General features: G+C 41.3%; 1 protein-coding gene across 7 annotated transcripts in view; it reads right to left on the bottom strand.

The window, feature by feature from the left end:
* palm1a (paralemmin 1a) overlaps window positions 1-19,422 on the bottom strand; it is a 69,464-nt gene extending 50,042 nt beyond the window's left edge. For 2 of the 7 annotated variants that reach the window (XM_055862011.1, XM_055862012.1), the window contains exon 1: window positions 18,996-19,419. In XM_055862011.1, the coding sequence (XP_055717986.1) occupies window positions 18,996-19,000 (5 nt within the window). In that variant the 5' untranslated portion in view covers window positions 19,001-19,419. Of the gene's footprint in view, window positions 1-15,112; window positions 15,561-17,847; window positions 18,138-18,995 lie in introns of those variants that run through there. The other 5 variants (XM_055862005.1, XM_055862008.1, XM_055862010.1 and 2 more) reach the window with 5 other exon arrangements.
* Window positions 19,423-23,203: the final 3,781 nt, after the last annotated feature.

Raw genomic sequence — 23,203 nt, 5'->3', positions numbered from 1 at the left:
AACAAAGAATAATAAGGCCAGGGCGTGACAATATTTAGGCAGCCATAGTCATTGGGTAGGTTGTGGGTAATTGTCTATGTGTAAGTTGCCAGTGTATGCACGTAGTTGTTTTCGGTCGTCATTTTGTTTAGTTTGTTTTAGTGTTCTTCGTCTTTCTTAAATAAATACAAATATGTATTTTATATCACGCTGCGCCTTGGTCCTCTCTTTCACCCGAAGACGATCGTGACAGGATTATAATTAATGAACATTTTTGTAGGGATTGAAATAAAAAAAAATTAAGGGAAAATCAAGCCTTTTTAAACCTCAAATACACTACATATTTTACATTTCCTGCATAAGATCCTACATTTGTAGGTCATTTCATGCTCTTCACTTCTAGTCCATACACTCCTAAAAAAAGGGTTCCAAAAGGCTTCTTTGCGGAGGGATAGGGTTCTACCAAGAACCATTTTCATCTAAAAACCCTTTTTGGATAACAAGGGTTCTTTGTAAGACAAATTGTTCAACCTAGAACCTTAAATGTCCAAATAACCTTTTTTGGAAGAAAGGGTTATTTGACGATTTTTTGGAAGGTAAGAAGGATTCTTTGGAACCCTTTTGAATCTGACTAAGCTTTTTATTGTACTTTTTAAAATATTTTTTTAGAGTGACTAAGCATTAGTGTTTACCTCATTGTTCAAACTTTAACATCAGGAGTTTGGGTAATCAGATAGGTTTTAAAAGATAGGTGTGAGAATGTTTTAAACTGTAGCTACATGTACAGTTTAAGTCAGAAATGTACATACACCTTAGCCAAATACATTTAAACTCAGTTTTTCACAAATCCTGACATTTAATCCTAGTAAAAATTCCCTGTCTTAAGTCAGTTAGGATCACCACTTTATTTTAAGAATGTGAAATGAAAATTTCATTTCTTTCATCACATTCCCAGTGGGTCAGAAGTTTACAGACACTTAATTAGTATTTGGTAGCATTGCCTTTAAATTGTTTAACTTTGGTCAAACATTTTGCGTAGCCTTCCACAAGCTTCCCACAATAAGTTAGGTGAATTTTGGCCCATTCCTCCTGACAGAGCTGGTGTAACTGAGTCAGGTTTGTAGGCCTCCATGCTCGCACACACTTAAAGTACTGCCCAAAAATGTTCTATAGGATTGAGGTCAGGGCTTTGTGATGGCCACTCAAATACCTTGACTTTGTTGTCCTTAAGACATTTTGCCACAACTTTGGAAGTATGCTTGGGGTCATTGTCCATTTGGAAGACCCATTTGCAACCAAGCTTTATCTTCCTGACTGATGTCTTGAGATGTTGCTTCAATATATCCACATAATGTCCCTCCTGCAGCAAAGCACCCCCACAACATGATACTGCCACCCCCGTGCTTCACGGTTGGGATGGTGTTCAAATCAAATCAAATCAAGTTTATTTTCGTACATCAGCCAATATCTCGAAGTGCTGTACAGAAACCCAGCCTAAAACCCCAAACAGCAAGCAATGCAGGTGTAGAAGCACGGTGGCTAGGAAAAACTCCCTAGAAAGGCCAAAACCTAGGAAGAAACCTAGAGAGGAACCAGGCTATGAGGGGTGGCCAGTCCTCTTCTGGCTGTGCCGGGTGGAGATTATAACAGAACATGGCCAAGATGTTCAAAATGTTCATAAGTGACAAGCATGGTCAAATAATAATCAGGAATAAATGTCAGTTGGCTTTTCATAGCCGATCATTAAGAGTTGAAAACAGCAGGTCTGGGACAGGTAGGGGTTCCATAACCGCAGGCAGAACAGATAGTAGTGTTCTTCGGCTTGCAAGCCTCCCCCTTTATCCTCCAAACATAACGATGGTCATTATGGCCAAACAGTTCTATTTTTGTTTGATCAGACCAGAGGACATTTCTCCAAAAAGTACGATCTTTGTCCCCATGTGGAATTGCAAACCGTAGTCTGGCTTTTTTATGGCGGTTTTGGAGCAGTGGCTTCTTTCTTGCTGAGTGGCCTTTCAGGTTATGTCGACATAGGACTCGTTTTACTGTGGATATAGATACTTTTGTTTCTGTTTCCTCCAGCATCTTCACAAGTTCCTTTGCTGTTGTTCTGGGATTGATTTGCACTTTTCGCACCAAAGTACGTTCATCTCTAGGAGACAGAAGGCGTCTCCTTCCTGAGCGGTATGATGGCTGCGTGGTCCCATGGTGATTATACTTGCATACTATTGTTTGTACAGGTGAATGTGGTACCTTCATGCGTTTGGAAATTGCTCCCAAGGTCTATAATTGTTTTTCTGAGGTCTTAGCTGATTTATTTAGATTTTTCCATGATGTCAAGCAAAGAGGCACTGAGTTTGAAGGTAGGCCTTGAAATACATCCACAGGTACACCTCCAAATGACTCAAATGATGTCAATTAGAATATCAGAAGCTTTTAAAGCCATGACATCATTTTCTGGAATTTTACAAGCTGTTTAAAGGCACAGTCAACTTAGTGTATGTAAACTTCTGATCCACTGGAATTGTGATACAGTGAAATAATCTGTCTGTAAACAATTGCTGGAAAAATTAAAATCATGTCTACTTCGTGTCATGCACGAAGTAGATATCATCACCGACTTGCCAAAACTAAAACAAGAATTTTGTGGAGTGGTTGAAAAATGAGTTTTAATGACTCCAAACTAAGTGTATGTAAACCTCCGACTTCAACTGTATATATGGGAATATTTGCTATCTGCTATTCCTTTAATAATTGTACTTATACAGCACTGACATAGTTGATATCTTTGTCATGATTTCCATCTTTCAAATGAGTATTTTCTGTGATTTTATTGAGCAGAGGGTAGGAGAAGAGAAGGGAGTATGAGTGAACCAGCTGTGTATTGTATGGTACACAGCAAATTAGCCAGTTTTACCGAGTGTTGATTTTCAGTGCAACATTTCTAATGTTGATTCAGATGTAAAATTAACACTAAGTGGTGTAAAATAACCCCAGTGTTGGTGTTAATAACCAGAGTTGAGTGTGATTGTGACATTTTTACTCTGTAAGGAGAAAAACACTACAAACCACGCCCAGGAGTGTGCCGGGTATTCAAACAAAACGAGTATCGTAACGCATATGGTCAATTGTCGTGATACGATTATGATCCCAGTATTTTCTGTTATTATCCCTGATCTGAAAAATGTACATTTTCTGGTGCCAGTGTGCATCTTTCAATCAAGTGCGAGGTGCTACATGGTCTAAATAACTCAACTGGCTAGTTTGCCTGTCTGTATAGAGAAGGACGGGCTGTACGTTGATCCTGCTGCTCTGATTGGATAGAGCGAAGCTGTATCCACACGCTAAGCTTCATAATTTCACCTGATCACTTCTCCTCGCATGGTTCAGTCGAATCATTTAGATTGCTGCTGTCGCTTGTTAGCCTGCTACTAAGACCACACAGCACCTTGCACTTGATATAAAGATGCCCCCCAAAAATGTTTACACTACAAGACCATAGTGCTTGCCTACGAAACAGCAAAGGGAACTGAACTTTAGGAGCAACAACGGCTCAGCCGCGAAGTGTTAGGCCAAACAAGCTCACAGAACGGGACTGCTGAGTGCTGAAGCGCGTAGCGTGTAAAAATCCTCTGTCCTCGGTTGCAACACTCATTACCGAGTTCCAAATTGCCTCTGGAAGCAACCTCAGCATAATAACTATTATTCGGGAGCTTCATGAAGTGGGTTTCCATGGCCGAGCAGCCGCACATAAGCCTAAGTTCACCATGTGCAATGGCAAGCGTCGGCTGGAGTGGCTTAAAGCTCGCCACCATTGGACTCTGGAGCAGTGGAAATGTGTTCTCTGGAGTGATGAATCACACTTCACTATCTGGCAGTCTGATGGACGAATCTGGGTTTGGTGGGTGCTATGAGAACCATTCATAGAAGGTTCTATGAAACCCCTTAAAAAATATAAAAGTGTTGTCGGTAGAGCCGTTCATAGAGGGTTCTAGGAAGAACCTTCAGAGCAGCGAACTGTTGGGTCGCAGGTGTCTGAGTAAAACAAATACAAAGAAATACTCCAGCCTGAACTTAAACGACTTAAACCAGGTAGAAAGTGTGTAGAAATGATAATGAACTTAAATATTTTTATAATTTAATCTCAGAGAAAAATATAGAGCTATTAGCACACCTATTTTGGTTGATTTTGTCGTCTCAAAACAGTGAGGTATTAACATTCTTCATCAAGAATATGGGCAAAATGTTCTTATTGACAATGAAAGTGGTGTGAATATTGTTCCCTTGTTATATAATTGCTACATTTAATATGAATACAGCATTAAAAATAGTTTTCAAGATTGTATTTCGCCGATTATTTTTCAGGATGCAAATATTCGGTCGCGACTGAGACAACCTGGTTCAATTTGGGTCCCGAGCCAAAACCAGTTGAGAAGCACTGCTTTAGAGGACAAAGGGGTTCTTGGTAGAACCCTTCAGAGGGTTTTAGGCAGAACCCGTCATAGAGACTTCTAAGTAGAACAAACCGAAGAAGTCTATATGGTTGTACTTAGCACATTTTTTCTGAGTGTACACTTCATTGGCCAGACGTTCTGTTGTCAAAGCAGGGCTGATTATGTCTTACCGATGATGTCAAGCCCAAAAAGCAAAACAAAACATGTAGATAACAAAGAACAGCTTGAGGCTTCATGTTCGACACCACTGTCCCTCGCAATGACAGGAATGATTCTGCAGAGTCGGCAAAGGGCAGCTCTAAAGAGCCTGATTCGTCCAGAGTGCTAGTCTGCAGTGTAATGCGATCGAGGCCAACGGGCATCCTGTCCCTCATCACATGGAGTGTGGGACACAGACACAGTGACAGACTGGGTGGGGTCACATCATGCAGACCGACAACGAACCAATAAAAAAGAAGAGCTTGGGGTTTTTTCTATCCCCAAACACAACACTGGGGATAGAAATCCTCCAACACCCTCTACAAGCAGCAAAAGAAGGGAGGGGCATGGAGTCAGACCACCACTAGTCTCAAGACATTTCCTGCCCTGCTGAGAATAGGGTGGGGTACTTGCACTGAATACTCATAAATCTACTCTTTATTTGGGTTGGTAATTTAGCACATTTTAGTGTCCTTTTGACTTATTACAGCTTATCTGGTCCTACACAATCATAGTTCAGCTATTGGAAATATGGTAAGCCATTATGGTGCCCTTGCTGATTTCAAAACCTAACAACAACAACGATGAAAGAAGAAAAACCGAGACAGACGGTGATGTAACACCATTTACTAGACTCATGGGGAAGGTGTGTCACGGTGTTGTGGCTGCCACTGTCTGTGCACTCTGTACCCTACACTTAGAAAAAAGGTGCTGTCTAGAACCTAAAAGGGTTCTTCGGCTCTCCCCATAGGAGAACCCTTTTGGGTTCCATGTAGGAGCCTTCCACAGAGGGTTCTATATGGAACCCAAAAGGGTTCTACATGGAACCAAAAAGGGTTCTCTCTGGAACCAAAAAGGGGACAGACAAAAAACCCGATTGGAATCTTTTTTTCTAAGAGTGTAGGCTAGGTGTCACGACTCCCACCAAAGGTGGCTCCCCTGCCTGTTCGGGCGGCGCTCGGCGTCGCCGGTCTACTAGCTGCCACCGATCCCCTTTTCCTTTTCTGTTTGTTATGTCTTATTGGTTGCACCAGTTTGGTGTTTGAGTTTTGATTCAGGACTATTTAAGCCTGTTAGGCCCGCCTGCTTTTGTGTGGGCTTGTTTTCTGTTAGTCGAGGTTTGTTGTGTGTTGTGTTCCCTGTCTGTTTGTGCCCAGTTTTGGGTTGGACACTTTTGATTATCGCCTGTTGTTTTGGGCGTTTATTTTGGATACTGCTATAAAGTTCGGTTTCCCCCATGATCCTCTGCTCTCTGCGCTTGACTCGGCACCCACCACTCCTGGCTGTGTGACACTAGGCTTGCAAAATTCTTGAAACTTCCAAGGTTTTTCATAAAATCCCAGTTTGAGGATTCCCGAAAATCAAGAGTGAATGAACTGGAAAATAATACTTCAACTAGGAATCATTCAGCTTGGATTTCTGAAAAAAACAGGGAACTTTGGGAAAGTATCCAGAATTTTGCAACCCTGCTGGCCTGCCTTCCTCCCCTAGCCCAACCACTGTCTCCCATGGACAATGGAGGCTCCAACTCTGACTCAAACCCTCACCAGGCTAATGGGGCGTGCCCTGATAAGGTCCACACAGATAAATAATCCCAGTGCAATAAAACCATGAGGAAATGTCACTGCTGACAAGTTCAGGGCTCAGAGATGATTATCTTAACCTTTTAGCATAAAGACCAAGGAGGGGAAAATACAGATACAATATCTCAAAACTTTTGCTGATGGATGAATCTGCAGCCTGGCTATGAGCAGATTACACGGTGCCTTTTGTAAAACAGAAAGGGATGCTTTGAAATTCCTACACTCCCAAATCAGTCCCGGTTGTCACAATATTTGATGTTTTACTATTGTGTATTTCTAAATCATACTCTTACCATTCCAAAATGCTCTTGAATGCTTTAGTCTAGAAATAGTTACAATTGTTTGTTTAGGAAGAGTTTCTCTTCTGCTTGTTGTTTAATCTCAAAGTTTGGCGATCGATGTTTCCTTACTTTACGGTGTGGGTTTCCTTGGTCTCATCCTGTTTGGACAACAGGATGGGGTGAGACACTGTGAGCCATTAGAGTAGGCACTAAAAGTCCATTTGCAGCCACATACATTAGTGAGAAACACACAGGAAACAGCCATCTGAGTGTGACAATACATTGAAATGTCATGTGAATTAATGAATATAACAAAAATAGAATACTGCAACGTGTACCGTATGATAAAATAGATGAACATTTGACAGATATAGCAACAAGAAGGGCACAAATCCACACTACATACTAAACACATGCATATCAACCATCATCATATGGTCACATAAATAGCACATAGACATCCTCAGATTAATTATGCATATTGTTGTAATCGTAATCTGACAAAGCAATGAAAATACCACCACATGACATTCATATAATTTGGGAATTGACACAAAATGTGTCTATATGTAAACATATTCAGTAGACTATGAAGTATTAACAGACAATGACTTCACAGTAAGACACTAATACAGTAGACACACAAAATTGACTGAATCTAAACTTAAAATGTGTACAAAAAAATGCAATAATGTATTTCCTCAAGACTTGGATTAAACTAACCAAGGCTATTGTTCATCATTACACTTTGCCTAACTAGGCTGCTTTGTACATTTCCATGGCCAAGGAAGTAATGTCCAATGTCTTAAGACAAACATCTCTTTTCATGAATATTGCTCAGTCTATGCGCCCCAGAGGAACAGCTCATATGACACTTTTCACAGCTTTTTGTCCCTCAGAGAATGTCTTATTTAGCAGGAATGCAAGATGACTGAATACAGTCCCCATGATCTTTCACGGAGCAACGAGGGCTGAAAGTGAATAGACCTTTAATCACTTCCACCATTCTATTTGTATCATTGTTGTCATCTTACACTAAACGTACCGAGGAGGCTGTCCCAACATTTCTTCAGGGTTGAATGAAATGCTGCTTAAAACGACATGACAAAGGCCATTCCATGTCTGTATTCAGTCTGCTCAGTTGACCGTGCGACGAGCAAACAATGAGAAACGATATATCTACCACTAATCTCATGGGCTTTGGTATTTAAGTCTAGCACTGAGGCCTTACATGGGGCACGGCCCACTATCTCCCTTAGTCATGATTTAGAAGAGCATTCAGGGGGGGGGGGGGGGGGGGGGGTGAGCCGCAAAGAAGCAATGTGACCTTGCCTGCAGGAGTTCCAATGGGAGTCTGTGGCTCCTGCCGTGCCATTACGTTACCCTGGCGCAAAGCAGCCCTGACTAGGAGTGGAAGTAAGAATGGGAGTATAACAGATTTAATAAGATCAATTGTGTTTGGTTAACAGCGAACGCCTGATTGGGAGACCACAGGGGCCGTAAGAAAATCATGCCCTTCACAAAGCCCCGTACACTCAAAGTGACATGAATTACCAGAAAGCAGGAGTGACAAAGATGCTTCCTCAAAACAGGCCAATGATCATGTCAGACTGTCACAACAGGCAAACTGTTTTTAGCGACCAGACAAAAAACACTCAACTCACCCTCACTCACAAATCGCCCTTGCAAGTGTTCAATGAGAGAGATACTGTTCTCAAATCATTTATAGAACGCTTACTTCTATCTGAGAGAAATGGAGTCTCAAAGATCTCCAAGTCAAACTGACATAAGTGATATTCCAGTCAGACAAATTCTTGAACTTGGGTATTATTGTTGCTTCTGCACCAAATGTGTAAGTAAATCTCATTAGCATCATATTGTATAATGTTCAAGTAAAGATGGCTCAGGTTTTTTCCAATCATGATAAAAGCTGAACCATCCCTTCAAAAGTTGGATAATGACATTTATGGTGGAGACAAACAAGAAACAACCAATAGCTGCACTTTAGTTGAATAATTGAATGTAGATATAAATGTATCAATGCCTTGTTAGTTGACACAGTCTATCTCTGTTTTCAAAGGCCATACCTTCCTCCTGAGGTGTCGGCCACATAAAGCACTAGCTGAGATCAATATCTCTTTGTTGTGTGTTTCTGTAAAGCTGTAATTCAAAGGACTCTAAACAAAACTGTCCAGCAGACTGAAAGAATGCATCGTTTCTATGGAGACCTCCCCTGCGAAAAAAAATGATCTGGGGGGGGGGGACTAGTTGCTGTGCTGGGAAAACACAAACAGCAACACAAAATCAACCGAACCCTTGGAGTTGTTACCAGTGAAAACCAGTTGAAGCAAAAGTACAAAGGGCCCGTTGCACAGTATGTTGAAACATGTTTACCACTATTTGTTAAAAAACATAATTAAAAGGCTAGTGAGGCCTGTTTAGTAGCTTTGTACGGCTACTACACATGTATTACAGCTATGTATCTATTATCTATCTATATACCAGATATGCAGCTATGTGTCTATTATCTATCTATGTACCAGATATGCAGCTATGTATCTATTATCTATCTATGTACCAGATATGCAGCTATGTATCTTTGATCTATCTATGTACCAGATATGCAGCTATGTATCTATGATCTATCTATGTACCAGATATGCAGCTATGTATCTATTATCTATCTATGTACCAGATATGCAGCTATGTATCTATGATCTATCTATGTACCTGATATGCAGCTATGTATCTATTATCTATCTATGTACCGGATATGCAGCTATGTATCTATGATCTATCTATGTACCAGATATGCAGCTATGTATCTATGATCTATCTATGTACCAGATATGCAGCTATGTATCTATGATCTATCTATGTACCAGATATGCAGCTATGTATCTATTATCTATCTATGTACCAGATATGCAGCTATGTATCTATTATCTATCTATGTACCAGATATGCAGCTATGTATCTATGGCTAAACAGCACTCTTTGAAGTGAGTTCAAACAGCCCTGAAGTGTCATGGCCATCACCAGTGACACATATGGCACGCATCAGCACATGACATACGACTCTAGTCTAGGACCTCCTATAGAGGCCCACCACTGGCCCGTTACCCATTATCTGCTAGGCTAGCTGCCCAGGGCTGTGTAAGCTAGCCTGCTCATTAGCCTCAAATGTGTCTGTGCGCTAACCCTCGACGACATGACCCACACCACACTGTCACACTCCCCTCTGCTGCACGAGGTCTGCCTCCAAGGCTACGTTTGAATGTGTGTCACTGTGACTGAAAAATGACTGAGGGGGACAGGGCATGACTGGCTTGATGATTACCCTTGTGGGCTGACTGGGATGAGACAACTTCTATTGTCCTTCTTTTAAGAGTGTCGGAATATTGTTAAATACTGTAAGTGTTATACTATATATACTGTATCTAATCATATGTTTATACGATTGGAATAGGTCAAATGGATGTTGAGAAGAAGAAAAGGAGGACCCATGCAGAGAAGAGAGGATAGGGAGGATGACAAGGAGTGGAGAGATGGCAGGGAGCGGATCAGTCTTCATGACTGGAATGTGAGAGAGGTAGAGGCTGAGGCAGAGAGAGGCGGAATAAAATAAGAGCACTATGTCAGCCTATCTGCTCTCCCAAGAGCTGCTCCATGGAATCTCAATACTTGGAAGGTCCGGCCCATATTGAATGGCACATGGTTGGCCATTAGCAGTGGGAAGAACACTCTGTGTATCTGTCAGCTTACGACTTAGAAGGGAAATGAAGAAGGATTTGTGTTGGTTAGTTTTGTACGTTTATCAATGGTCTGGTATAAAAAATATTCGACCAGATGTCGAATAATTGCAAACAAAGAATTAAAAAACATAATTAGGGATGTGCATGTTATTCGAATATTGAAGTATTCAAATATCCGAACGGTGTGAGTAGTCATTTTTGCAAGAACATTTTTTCATTTTAAAGACCTATTTTAACACTGAAAAGGCTTTTTCTAAATTAAATTAAAATATCCATGTGACATTAATACATACAAGGATATACCATGACATACCACAAACTTTCAATGTGGTTTTTATGACGTGCACAGTGCGCTCCCCATAAAAAGGCGGGAGCCTCCAAGTGTTTATGTTGGCCAATCAAAGCGGCAAAGAGGCTCAATGTGTAGCAAGTGGAGTGAGAGTTCACTAATGCAATGCAAGATGGAATAAAATTACAGAATTAAAAGTTAGCTAAATGAGGAGTAGGAGTAGGCTACAACGAGCAACCAACAGTTAGGTTGTTGTTTTATCTGAATGGGGTTGGGGAGAATGCACAGCATGTGGCCTCAATTAGCCTAGCTAACTATAGTACTAGCTTCTCTAGGCTGCACCAGTCAAGACAGGCACTGTTATATGGGATGATAAAAAAACATTGTGGCTGCTACAAGTTAGCTAGCCTTGGCTGTAGCCGAGTTGCCATGGCGCTCTCTCTCCCTCCGTCTGCTTGCTCCCATCTCAAACACACCAACGCGAGTGATTCATGCCAGAATTAAGCCCTGTGAAGCTACTGATGCCTCTCAGCATGTCACCTAACGTCTTCCTCGCGCCATAAAACACCGCCATGAATTAACATGGACAGTCAATGGAGACAAAAGAATGATAGGCGTCAACCTGCCTACACGTTCCCGTCACGTTCATGTCACGTGACACGCTCAAGTCATGTAGACAGTGTTCTCATCGTGTACACATTACACTTACATGGCACGTGTCAGTTTACATGTACGTTTTTATTAAAGATCTCACCATGAACGCCTTACAAACGTCTTCATGATGTCTGCATGTACATGCTTTTAAAATTATGTTTAATTGTCAGTGTAATCTAATCAATTTAATTTGAAGCTAAAATAGACCCATCACCTCTATACAAAAATATATTAGGCTAGTTGATTTGCAGCCAGCCACCATTACTGTGCAGAAAGCCTATAGATGATATAGGCCTATTTCTCAAATAAATATGGACAGGATGGCTTCGTCTGAGCCCTATTCAGAAATAGGAGGTAGGTTTACCTGTTTGACAGATGCAATCACTGTCACCATGCATTCCTTAGGCTGATGCTATCAATTTCTGTGGAGGGTTGTATGTGTTATGGTCAAAAGTAGGGCTTGAATTTAGGGGGTATGTGAGGACAGGCAAAAACAAGGCTACCCCTTGTTGGTTTATAAATTGTGAGAAAAAACAACATTCCAGATTATATAAAAAGTGATCTAGGTTATAACAACAATTAACTCCACGATGCTTTCTGCATAGTCTACGAACCTATCGAAGGCCATGCTCAGCCTTAACATGGGTTCATGGTGGGCCTATAGGCCTATCAAAATATTTAATTTGAAATATAAAGCAAGTATTATTATCCCACAAAAAAACTGTGGTTGTTTTAAATGCTCTGGAATTTAGAATATTAGTGGTAGGCTATGCTTACAGCAAACAACCCAAAACATTGAAGCGGTATGGGTAGATAGACCAAACAGCTTAAAAGATACACCCCCAAAAATTCAGGAGAGGGGAATCTCATTGAATCAGGCTATTTGTTTCAGTGCAGTTGCGTTCTTACACATAACCTATAACCTGAACGGAACCCGAAAACCTCCCCGCCTATTTTGATCACAGATCATGACAAAGCCTGAACATTTCAGCTATATTTATCCTTGATTTAGCCCACTATCACCTATACAGTTGAGGTCGGAAGTTTACATACATCTTTACGTACACCTTTACATTTAAACTCAGTTTCACAATTCCTGAAATGTAATCCTAGTAAAAAATTCCCTGTCTTAGGTCAGTTAGGATCACCACTTTATTTTAAGAATGTGAAATGTCAGAATAATATTAGAGAGACTGATTTATTTCAGCTTTTATTACTTTCATCACATTCCCAGTGGGTCAGAAGTTTACATACACTCAATTAGTATTTGGTAGCATTGCCATTAAATTGTTTAACTTGGGTCAAACTTTTTGGGTAGCCCTCCACAAGCTTCCCACAATAAGTTGGGTGAATTTTGGCCCATTCCTCCTGACAGAGCTGGTGTAACTGAGTCAGGTTAGTAGGCTTCCTTGCTCGCAAACGCTTTTTCAGTTCTGCCCACAAATTTTCTATTGGATTGAGGTCAGGGCTTTGTGATGGCCACTCCAATACCTTGACTTTGTTGTCCTTAAGCCATTTTGCTACAACTTTGTAAGTATGCTTGTGGTCATTGTCCATTTGGAAGACCCATTTGTGACCAAGCTTTAACTTCCTGACTGATGTCTTGAGATGTTGCTTCAATATATCCACATAATTTTCCTTCCTCATGATAACATCTATTTTGTGAAGTGCACCCGTCCCTTCTGCAGCAAATCACCCCCACAACATGATGCTGCCACGCCCGTGTTTCACGGTTGGGATGGTGTTCTTCGGCCTCCCCCTTTTTCCTACAAACATAAAGATGGTCATTATGGCCAAACAGTACTATTTTTGTTTCATAAGACCAGAGGACATTTCTCCAAAAAGTACAATCTTTGTCCCCATGTGGAGTTGCAAACCGTAGTCTGGCTTTTTTATGGTGGTTTTGGAGCAGTGGCTTCTTCCTTGCTGAGCAGCCTTTCAGGTTCTGTTAATATAGGACTTGTTTTACTGTGGATATAGATACTTTTTTACCTGTTTCCTCCAGCATCTTCACAGGGTCCTTGTTGTTCTGGGATTGATTTGCACTTTTCGCACCAAAGTGCATTCGTCTCTAGGAGACAGAACGCATCTCCTTCCTGAGCGGTATGACGGCTGCGTGGTTCCATGGTGTCTATACTTGCATACCATTGTTTGTACAAATGAATGTGGTACCTTCAGGCGTTTGGAAATTGCTCCCAAAATTTGTGAAGGTATATCATTTTTTTTCTGAGGTCTTCTTTTGATTTTCCCATGATGTCAAGCAGAGGCACTGAGTTTGAAGGTAGGCCTTGAAATACATCCACAGGTACACCTCCAAATGACTCAAATGATGTCAATTAGCCTATCAGAAGCTTCTAAAGCCATGACATCATTTTCTGGAATTTTCCAAGCTGTTTAAAGGCACCTGTATGTAAACTTCTGACCCACTGGAATTGTGATAAAGTGAATTATAAGTGAAATAATCTGTCTGTAAACAATTGTTGGAAAAATTATTTGTGTCATGCACAAAGTAGATGTCCTAACCGACTTGCCAAAACTATAGTTTGTTAATAAGAAATGTGTGGAGTGGTTGATAAATGAGTTTTAATGACTACAACCTAAGTGTATGTAAACTTCCGACTTCAACTGTATTTAATCTGGATTTGACAAACAATAGCCTGACTTCTAGGATCCTTTGAGCTCTCCCCGCACCTCCAAATAGGCTAAATGTAGTCCTATGAATAAGGTCTGAATGTTTTCCTATTAATTTGCATAGGCTAACCATTGTGATTAATGATATTTACTATCTTATGCTTATGCTTCATTGGTTTTCAATAAATGACTACTACTTAGCACCTCACCACGTTTTTGAGAGTAGGCCTATTCCTTGTAAAGATTATGTGTAGGTTATTGAGTATAAAGGCTATTGAGTATAATGATATACATCAATAGCCTTTAAAATTATATAATTTTCTTTTTTACTATGTCCCCCCCCCCCCCCAAAAACAGAATAGGCAGTTGCCAGCAGTAGGCCTACCATGTAAAAGGAAGACAGCTTCGTTTGAACCTAAAATATATAAAAAGTAGAATTGAAATTCTGAGTAGACCCTCCCGCGGTTGAGAGGCTTACGGAATTATAATAGCCTGCCGATGAACAATATAGCTCAATACTATTTTTAACCTAAGATAGACCAGGGCAAGGTGGGCAGAGCCAAGCACGAGCTAGCGAGATCCTATTGGCACATTCTAGCATTTATTTGCATATTTCCGTAAGGGAACGCCTAATCTGGGAAGTGAGTGTGGGCAATAACTAAATTCGCCCTTCCACTCCTTCTAAACTATGCCATTTTTTTTATTTGGCAAAGGGTAAAGTCTGCAAACTATATTCTACTCTGTTACAGATTCTAGCTTTGGAAACAGAAAACTGCATTGAGATCAAATGTTTAATCAAGGAGAAAATTTGCTGAATGTCGGCCAAAATCAATCTCGCCCCATCTTCCCCCACTGCCGGCTACTGGGATTCCTTTCATCACCATATTTAGTAGTGAATGGAAACGCCAACCGGATGCTTCACATTTATACAACCGGTGAAATATTTGTCTCATTGTGTGGGTGTAGTGTTTGTAAGGCAAGATGGAGGAGAGGCTGACTCTTGTCAGAGATCACATTTATTTTGGGAGATTGTAAAATATTACCTTTTCATTCAAGACAGGCTAAATATATTGTTTCAGGTGATAATAAAATATGTTTTGTTAAGTTACTTCTTCCTCAACTTGTTTTTCCAACTTTATAGCAAGTCAAGCTAGCTTGCACAGCAGAGCAGCTAGCTAGCTAGCTAAAAAGCTAGGTTAGCTTGAAGATACCACTAGTAGCTAGCGACCTCCACCTAATAAAAAAATATATATATATTTTTTAACATTACTATAAAAATAGTACTCACTTATAGGAATCCGTAATTGTTTGCAAGGTGCTAGCTATCACATAAAGTCATCGCCAAAAACCAAATGTTTCTCTTCTTCTGTGGTTTGCTAACTTCCTGTTCTTCTACGGACTCTGGCTGGACTGAAGACAACGCAATGTTTGGAAAATGTCAAAGTATCCGTCTGGCAACGAAGTCTTCAACCACCAGGGGGCATTGCAATTCCACTGCGTTGTGGACATCCCTATTCAAATAGATGACATCTGGTGCAACGTAACTGAGTGCTTATGAGTAATGTGACACCTCATGTCAACCAGATGCATCAAGCTCTTTGCGTTACGGCGGAAGTCATTCATTGTCAATGCAGCAGTCCGCAATGCTACGTTGGGAATGTTACACTAGGCTGCTGCGCTGTGTTCTGTGTACCTGCATGCATTCAATCTTTTTAACTGTGCGTTGCTTTACCGTGCGGTGGTACAAACGGAAGTACACACACATACCCCAACTAGCTAGCTTTTAGCTAGTCGAAAAGCGAAGCACACGTGCATCAAGTACGAAAAATGCGGGCTAGACATCCAGCAAAACAAAACGCATATGCATCTGGTGGACATCGGGCGTGAACGAGGCTTCCGATGCTCAATGGTAGGCAACAGCATAAGACACAGGGGTCACGCAGACATTAGCCAGGCGGTGGTATCACGACAAGTCAGTCAGACATTCAATGGTAGGCGACAGTAGCTCATTCGGCTCTTTTCACCCACAATACTCACCGCCCCCTCTGCAGCTGCAGCAATAGAGTGCCAGCCTCTCTCCCTCGCTCAGCAGTGCTTAAAAAAAACACTTGTATTTCGAATATCCGGACATCCAAACAGAAATCTAAGATATGGAGATGTTTCTCAAGTCCATGGCTCCATGATGGATATCAAACATGCACTCTGTATGGTACGTGTATGTTGCACTATATTCTCTTATAACGTAGTTTTACTCACTTCCTCTTTCATAGGAGCCTACTGCGTAATTTCAACTTCAATTCATACACTTGTGCTCTACTATACTAGTGGCACCTTCAAAACGTGGAACAATAAACACAAATCTTAATATCAATCAATAAAATAGGTCTACTGTGTTAAACATGACATATTTAGTGTTCAAAATTGGTATGTATTATAAACAATAGCATTCTTGAGGATGTTGAAGTATGTCAAGTGAAACGAATGTGAAGGGTAGTCAGATGGAAGCAATGTGGGCTATGAAAAAGAAGAAGAATCATTGTAACAATGCTGCAACATCACTGTAACATTGTAATATTAGTGGGCTCTTAGGCCTGCAACAATGGAAGATGGTCATGGTCCCCTATTGCCCATTGTATTTTCATGTATACTTTTTATATTTTGTTAACCTCACTGTAAGTCAGTCATGGATACTTAAGGATAGATGGAAATGTACAGAATGGTTACATGGAGGAAAGTGTGGGAGATCGTGCTTTTTCAATTTCATCTCTGATTCTCCGCTGGGCACGCAATATCAAGTGCGCCTATAGGCTATTTAGTGTGGTCTCAATCAAATGATCCTTAGCCTATAGGCTATGAAGTGCATGCTCAGAGACACAAAGAGCAAAGTTAGATTTCTAAAATAGCTGCTGGTATGGTGTACATACAACTAGGCTGCATTACACACTGCAATGGATATTCCAACCCTGAGCCCATGCCTGCTCTGCTCTTGCTGATCAAAAACTGCCTAACCAATGTCTGTGCTGTGTAGGGCTACGGTGGCAGTTCAGGAAGTGAGTCAAAGGCTTCTTCCGAAAATAATAATTTATTAGGCCTAGTCCAAAAAATGCACTTGCTCGTGGACTAGCCTATAACCTACATGTATGTTATGTTCAGTTTGAGGAGAGCGCAGAGATGAGAAGGAGAACCTGAGGTCAACTTTGATAGCTTGCTACTACTATAATTAATTTGTATTAAAAACAACATGTGTCTTGCCCATGATGGTTGAAATGAATTATGCCTACTCGAATGAATTTGCCCACTTTCAGCACCATGAGCTGTCCATTTCCAATTGATTGTGCCACAGCTGCTGCTTCAAGTTTCTTGAATCTGGTTTATTGTGAGGTCATCAACTCTGATAAACACATCTTCATTTTAATTAGACTTCACAAACAACGAGAGGGTTTTCTGTTGGAGCCTATTTCTTCCTATTTCAGAAATAAGTAGTAGGCCTACTTGTTTGACAGACGAATTTAGGCTATAGGCTTCTATATCCAGGTAGGCCACATTTTTTGAAGTATCATGCTCAGATTCCTAATGACTTCTCAGATTGAATTATTTGCAAACAGGGTCAGCTTCGTTGCAAACAAGTCACACTTACTTGGCATTGGCGAAATATGATAAGATGAACACAGGCCTATCTTTCTGTCCATTCTTAGCCTGTTAAAAAAGATTCAGCTAATACGTCAAATGACGTAGCATCGCATGTAATGTTTATTAAAGGCAATTTTTTCTCGAACCTGCAAATAAAATCATAGATTCATGCAATGCTTTTACTATAAAGGAGATCTTTCCATCCTTATTATTGTCCACGGTGGTCTGCGAACCCTCAACCTTCTGTTCCGCAGTCTTGTGCGCTAGCAAAATTCCTGCACTGCCATGTAATGCTTACAGGATGAAGAACAGTTTCTAAAACTGCATTTCTAAGGCTCTGGTCTGTCCAATAATTGAGGGTAACGGTAGATATGTTCTCTACTATCCACTTACTTTGTATAGAAGGGGTCACTTGTTTGTTTTTTTCAAGCGTTCGGGGACGGTTTAGATTATATACATTTTGCTGAAGGGAGTGCCATCCATTTTCATTTCAGAGAGGTCCGATTTTCTCCATGTAACCCTTATTGTAAATAACGTTCACTCCCGTAGTCAGCCATAATGACAACGTAATGACATGTTTCCTATAACACCTTTCTGTGTCTATGTAGGCTACACTAACGCAACCGCATCATCTCACTCAGCCATGCTGGAACACCCCATTTCTGTCAACACGGGAGAAAATGAAAACCCGGCTCCTACACATGCACGCCCCGGCTCCTTCACATGCATGCGCACCCACCACTCATACAATTAAGAGCAGGCACGGCTGGCTGGTACCGTTGTCTCGCGCTCCCTCCTATTTCCAAATAGCACGACATGCACACCACTGGACTATGACATTCAGGATCCCCCATATGCGGCGCGCTATTCAGGAACATGCGCAGCATGCATCACACGTTCCCCATATTGATCCCCCAAAAGACAAACTGAGCCTAAATCGATAGGTCATTTACAAATAGTCGTTATGGTTGACCATTAAAATCCACGGTAGGCTAATTACACGTGCAAATATAGTCGGGAGTAGTTATTCTGGACACATGTTTCATTTCACATAAATCCCCAGCTGTTGTTAGAGGATATTCCTTACATAGACTGCCGATTGACCATGCGGCTTTGCCCTGTCTAGATATAGGTCCAGTATTTTACACCATAGGCGCACATTTTTAAAAAGCCTTGATGTCATGCCCAACACTGAGCACTGAAGAGAGGACAAATAAATGCGATGCAAGTTGAAGTCAATAACATGATATTATCTTTTGTCTGCGTATTGGCGATGTTTTAATGTTGACTATAATCTAAATATTAACTTCGCCTATTAAACATCCTTTCTTCACTGTTTCCAAAAAATCAATCCCTCAATTCACCCCCCAAAAAGACCAACAGTGCAATTAGCTCGCCTACAAATTCTTTCCCTTTTGCAGGTGTGGCAACCGGGGCGAAATCGTTCAAATTGAGCCAGAACATTCATTGTCAGTGCATAAAATACCCTAGTCTATACAATAACAATAGGCTACATGCAGGTAAATCAAAAGTCTACTTACTCCATGTTTCACCACCGTCCCGTTTCACCAACTCTGCTGTGTTCGACTGAAATGTGTATTTTGCCTTTAATGTCAAGAAGAGTAGTCTTCCTCCGTAGCCCACTACCATCAATTTCGGTCTACGGACCCCCTCCCCTTCATTCAGAGCTGCAAAGTCGAGAAATCGGCAGTCCCTCCCCTGTAGCTGGCTTTCGTGGGGAGCAACGCGCTTACAGCAAATTTGCCAAAAGACTACGCTTTAAATCAGGGCCTAAATAATGATTTGCCTTTGCTAATGGGTTCAAAATAACTTCTATACTTTCCACATCCGTGCTCCCACCATTCCCTGTTTTAGGATGATTTCTTTTGTTCAATTTCTGAGCTCATACCGCGCAATGCTGTATCATCTGTTCGCAGCGCGCGCGAGTTTGGTGAGGCGTTACGCCCCCACATGGATAGAAAATAAGAAAATAGTGTAGGCATAGAATCGATATAGCTCTGCTAGAATTCTCACACTGGGCAGGACACGTCAAGGAATGTATTATTTAGGAGACTCATGTTATTTAATGCGACTAATTGGGTTTCAACTTCTATAAGCAATATGTTCATGCTCACTGCAGATACCTAAGTCTGGGTATCAGTCTTTTTAGCTATTCCACTCCTTGAATGTAATAGTTGAACTGAGATGGCAACCAGGCTAGCAGATACCTTTTCCATAGCCTAATATTGGCTCCATGACAACTGTTAAACATACATTATGCAACCAACTGTATGATGTGTATCCTAGGCTGCATACCTGTTAGCCTAAAGCATTTAAAGTAGGCCCCAACAGCAAACTAAGGAGTTGTACCATCATTGAGTGGGCTATTAAGAACTTTTCTCCCTTAGTGTAAAATGCACTCAAAATAACATTTGATTTGAGTCGGTAGTGCATTATAGAGAGTTATGTGTGCTGCCTTAAGCCACAACTACAGTACCAGTCAAAAGTTTGGACACATCTAATCATTCAAAAGTATTTGATTTTTTATTTCATTTTTCTACATTGTAGAATAATAGTGAAGACATCAAAACTATGAAGTAACACATATGGAATCATGTATAAACCAAAAAGTGTTAAACAAATCAACATAGTGGCAAGAAAAGGTATGTGAACCCTTTGGAATGACCTGGACTTCTGCATAAATTGGTCATAAAATGTGATTTGATCTTCATCTAAGTCACACCAATAAACACTTATACATTTTCATGTCTTTATTGAACACACTGTGTAAACATTCACAGAGAAGGGTGGAAAAGTATGTGAACCCTTGGATTTAATTGGTTTAAACTGGTTGACCCTCCTTTGGCAGCAATAACCTCAACCAAACGTTTTCTGTATTTGTGGATTAGACCTGCACAACGGTCAGGAGAAAATTTGTACCATTCCTCTTAACAAAACTGTTTCAGTCCAGCAATATTATTGGGATGTCTGGTGTGAACCGCTTTCTTTAGGTCATGTCACAGCATCTCAATCGGGTTGAGGTCAGGACTCTGACTGGGCCACTCCAGAATGTGTATTTTCTTCTGTTGAAGCCATTCTGTTGTTAGTTTACTTCTGTGTTTTGGGTTGTTGTCCTATTGCATCACCCAACTTCTGTTGAGCTTCAATTGGTGGTCAGATAGCCTTACTTTCTCCTGCAAAATGTCTGGATAAACTTGGAAATTCATTTTTCCATCGATGATAGCGTCGATGATTCCGTCGATGATAGTCCATTGAGAATAAGAGCACCTCCTCCCAGCTGCCCACCGCACTGAGGCTAGGAAACACTGTCACCACCGATAAATCCAAGATAATCGAGAATTTCAATAAGCATTTCTCTACAGCTGGCCTTGCATTCCACCTGGCTACCCCTAACCCGGTCAACAGCCCTGCACCCCCCACAGCAACTTGCACAAGCCTCCCCCATTTCTTCTTCACCCAAATCCAGATAGCTGATGTTCTGAAAGAGCTGCAAAATCTGGACCCCTACAAATCAGCTGGGCTAAACAATCTGGACCCTCTCTTTCTAAATTGATCTGCCGCAATTGTTGCAACCCCTATTACTAGTGTAACTGACAGTTAGACTTACAGGTTATGTCGTTGTTTTGTGTTTGAATTGTGTAACTGACAGTTAGACTTACAGGTTATGTCGTTGTTTTGTGTTTGAATTGTTTACGTGTCCGCTGTGCGGGGAAATGATAAGACAAGCGGAACTATGTAGCTAATAACTGTTGTAACGGGGATTCTTATTGTAGCAACACACTTTTGGAGGGAAGGCAATCCCGCGCTGTGTTAGCTAAGTTTTCATGTCATCGGGTGTAGTTCATAAAGTTTGAAGCGTATATGTTAGGATGGTAACGTTATAATAATTAAGGATGAAGCGTGAATTCATGCCAGGAATAATAAGTGTGAAGTTTGATTTCCTCCCTTCTGTAATAAGCAGCCAATGAGGTATTTTTCCTTTATTCATGTGTTTAATCTAATACTGTTATAGCGCCGGCTAAACTGTTTATGTATGTAAGCACTTCAGAGTTATACCAAGCTAATAAGTCACTCGTAAGATAAGGTTGTAAGAGTGTGCTTAACTGTATTTTTCATTTACTTTATAGTTCTCACGGAAGGTGATAATTCTGACTAAATCTACAGAATAAAGCCGCCAGTTAAAATCAAGGAACGGTTGTGCTCGTGGTTACTGGAGGGTGCTACAACTAGCCTGTTCAACCTCTCTTTCGTATCGTATGAGATCCCCAAAGATTGGAAAGCTGCCACGGTCCTACCCCTCTTCAAAGGAGGAGACACTCTAGACCCAAACTGTTACAGTCCTGTATCTATCCTACCTTGCCTTTCTAAGGTCTTCGAAAGCCAAGTTAACAAACAGAACACCGACCGTTTCGAATCCCACCGTACCTTTTCCGCTATGCAATCTGGTTTCCGAGTTGGTCATGGGTGCACCTCAGCAACGCTCAAGGTCCTAAACGATATCATAATCACCATCGATAAAAGACAATACTGTGCAGCCGTATTCTTCGACCTGGCCAAGGCTTTTGACTCTGTCAATCACCACATTCTTATCGGCAGACTCAACAGCCTTGGTTTCTCAAATGACTGCCTCGCCTGGTTCACCAACTACTTCGCAGATAGAGTTCAGTGTATCAAATCGGAGGGCCTGTTGTCCGGACCTCTTACAGTTTCTATGGGGCTGCCACAGGGTTTAATTCTCGGGCTGACTCTTTTCTCTGCATACATCAATGATGTCGCTCTCACGGCTGGTGATTCTCTGATCCATCTCTACACAGATGACACCATTCTGTATACTTCTGGCCCTTCTTTGGACACTGTGTTAACTAACCTCCAGACGAGCTTCAATGCCATACAACTCTCCTTCCGTGGCCTCCAACTGCTCATAAATGCAGGTAAAACTAAATGCATGCTCTTCAACCGATCGCTGCCCGCACCTGCCCGCCCGCCTAGCATCACTACTCTGGATGGTTTTGACTTAGAATATGTGGACAACTACAAAAACCTAGGTGTCTGGTTAGACTGTAAACTCTCCTTCCAGACTCATATTAGGTATCTCCAATCCAAATTTAAATCTAGAATCGGCTTCCTATTTCGCAACAATGCATCCTTCACTCATGCTGCCAAACATACCCTTGTAAAACGGACTATCCTACCGATCCTCGACTTCGGCGATGTCATTTACAAAATAGCCTTCAACACTCTACTCAGCAAATTGGATGCAGTCTTTCACAGTGCCATCCATTTCGTCACCAAAGCCCCATATACTACCCACCACTGCGACCTGTATTCTCTTGTTGGCTGGCCCTCGCTTCATATTCGTTGCCAACCCCACTGGCTCCAGGTCATCTATAAGTCCTTGCTAGGTAAAGCCCCGCCTTATCTCAGCGCACTGGTCACCATAGAAGCACCCACCCATAGCACGCGCTCCAGCAGGTATATTTCACTGGTCACCCCCAAAGCCAATTCCCCCTTTGGCCGCCTTTCCTTCCAGTTTTCTGCTGCCAATGACTGGAACGAATTGCAAAAATCACTGAAGCTGGAGACTCATATCTCCCTCACTAACTTTAAGCATCAGCTATCAGAGCAGCTCACAGATCATTGCACCTGTACATAACCCATCTGTAAAAAGCCCATCCAACTACCTCATCCCCATATTGTTAATTGTTTTATTTATATTTTGCTGGCCAAG

The sequence above is a fragment of the Salvelinus fontinalis genome, chromosome 14 (assembly GCF_029448725.1).
Source record: "Salvelinus fontinalis isolate EN_2023a chromosome 14, ASM2944872v1, whole genome shotgun sequence".
Classification (NCBI taxonomy): domain Eukaryota; kingdom Metazoa; phylum Chordata; class Actinopteri; order Salmoniformes; family Salmonidae; genus Salvelinus; species Salvelinus fontinalis.
The sequence above is the reverse complement of the archived record's forward strand: the minus strand, read 5'-3'. Positions and strand labels throughout refer to the sequence as shown.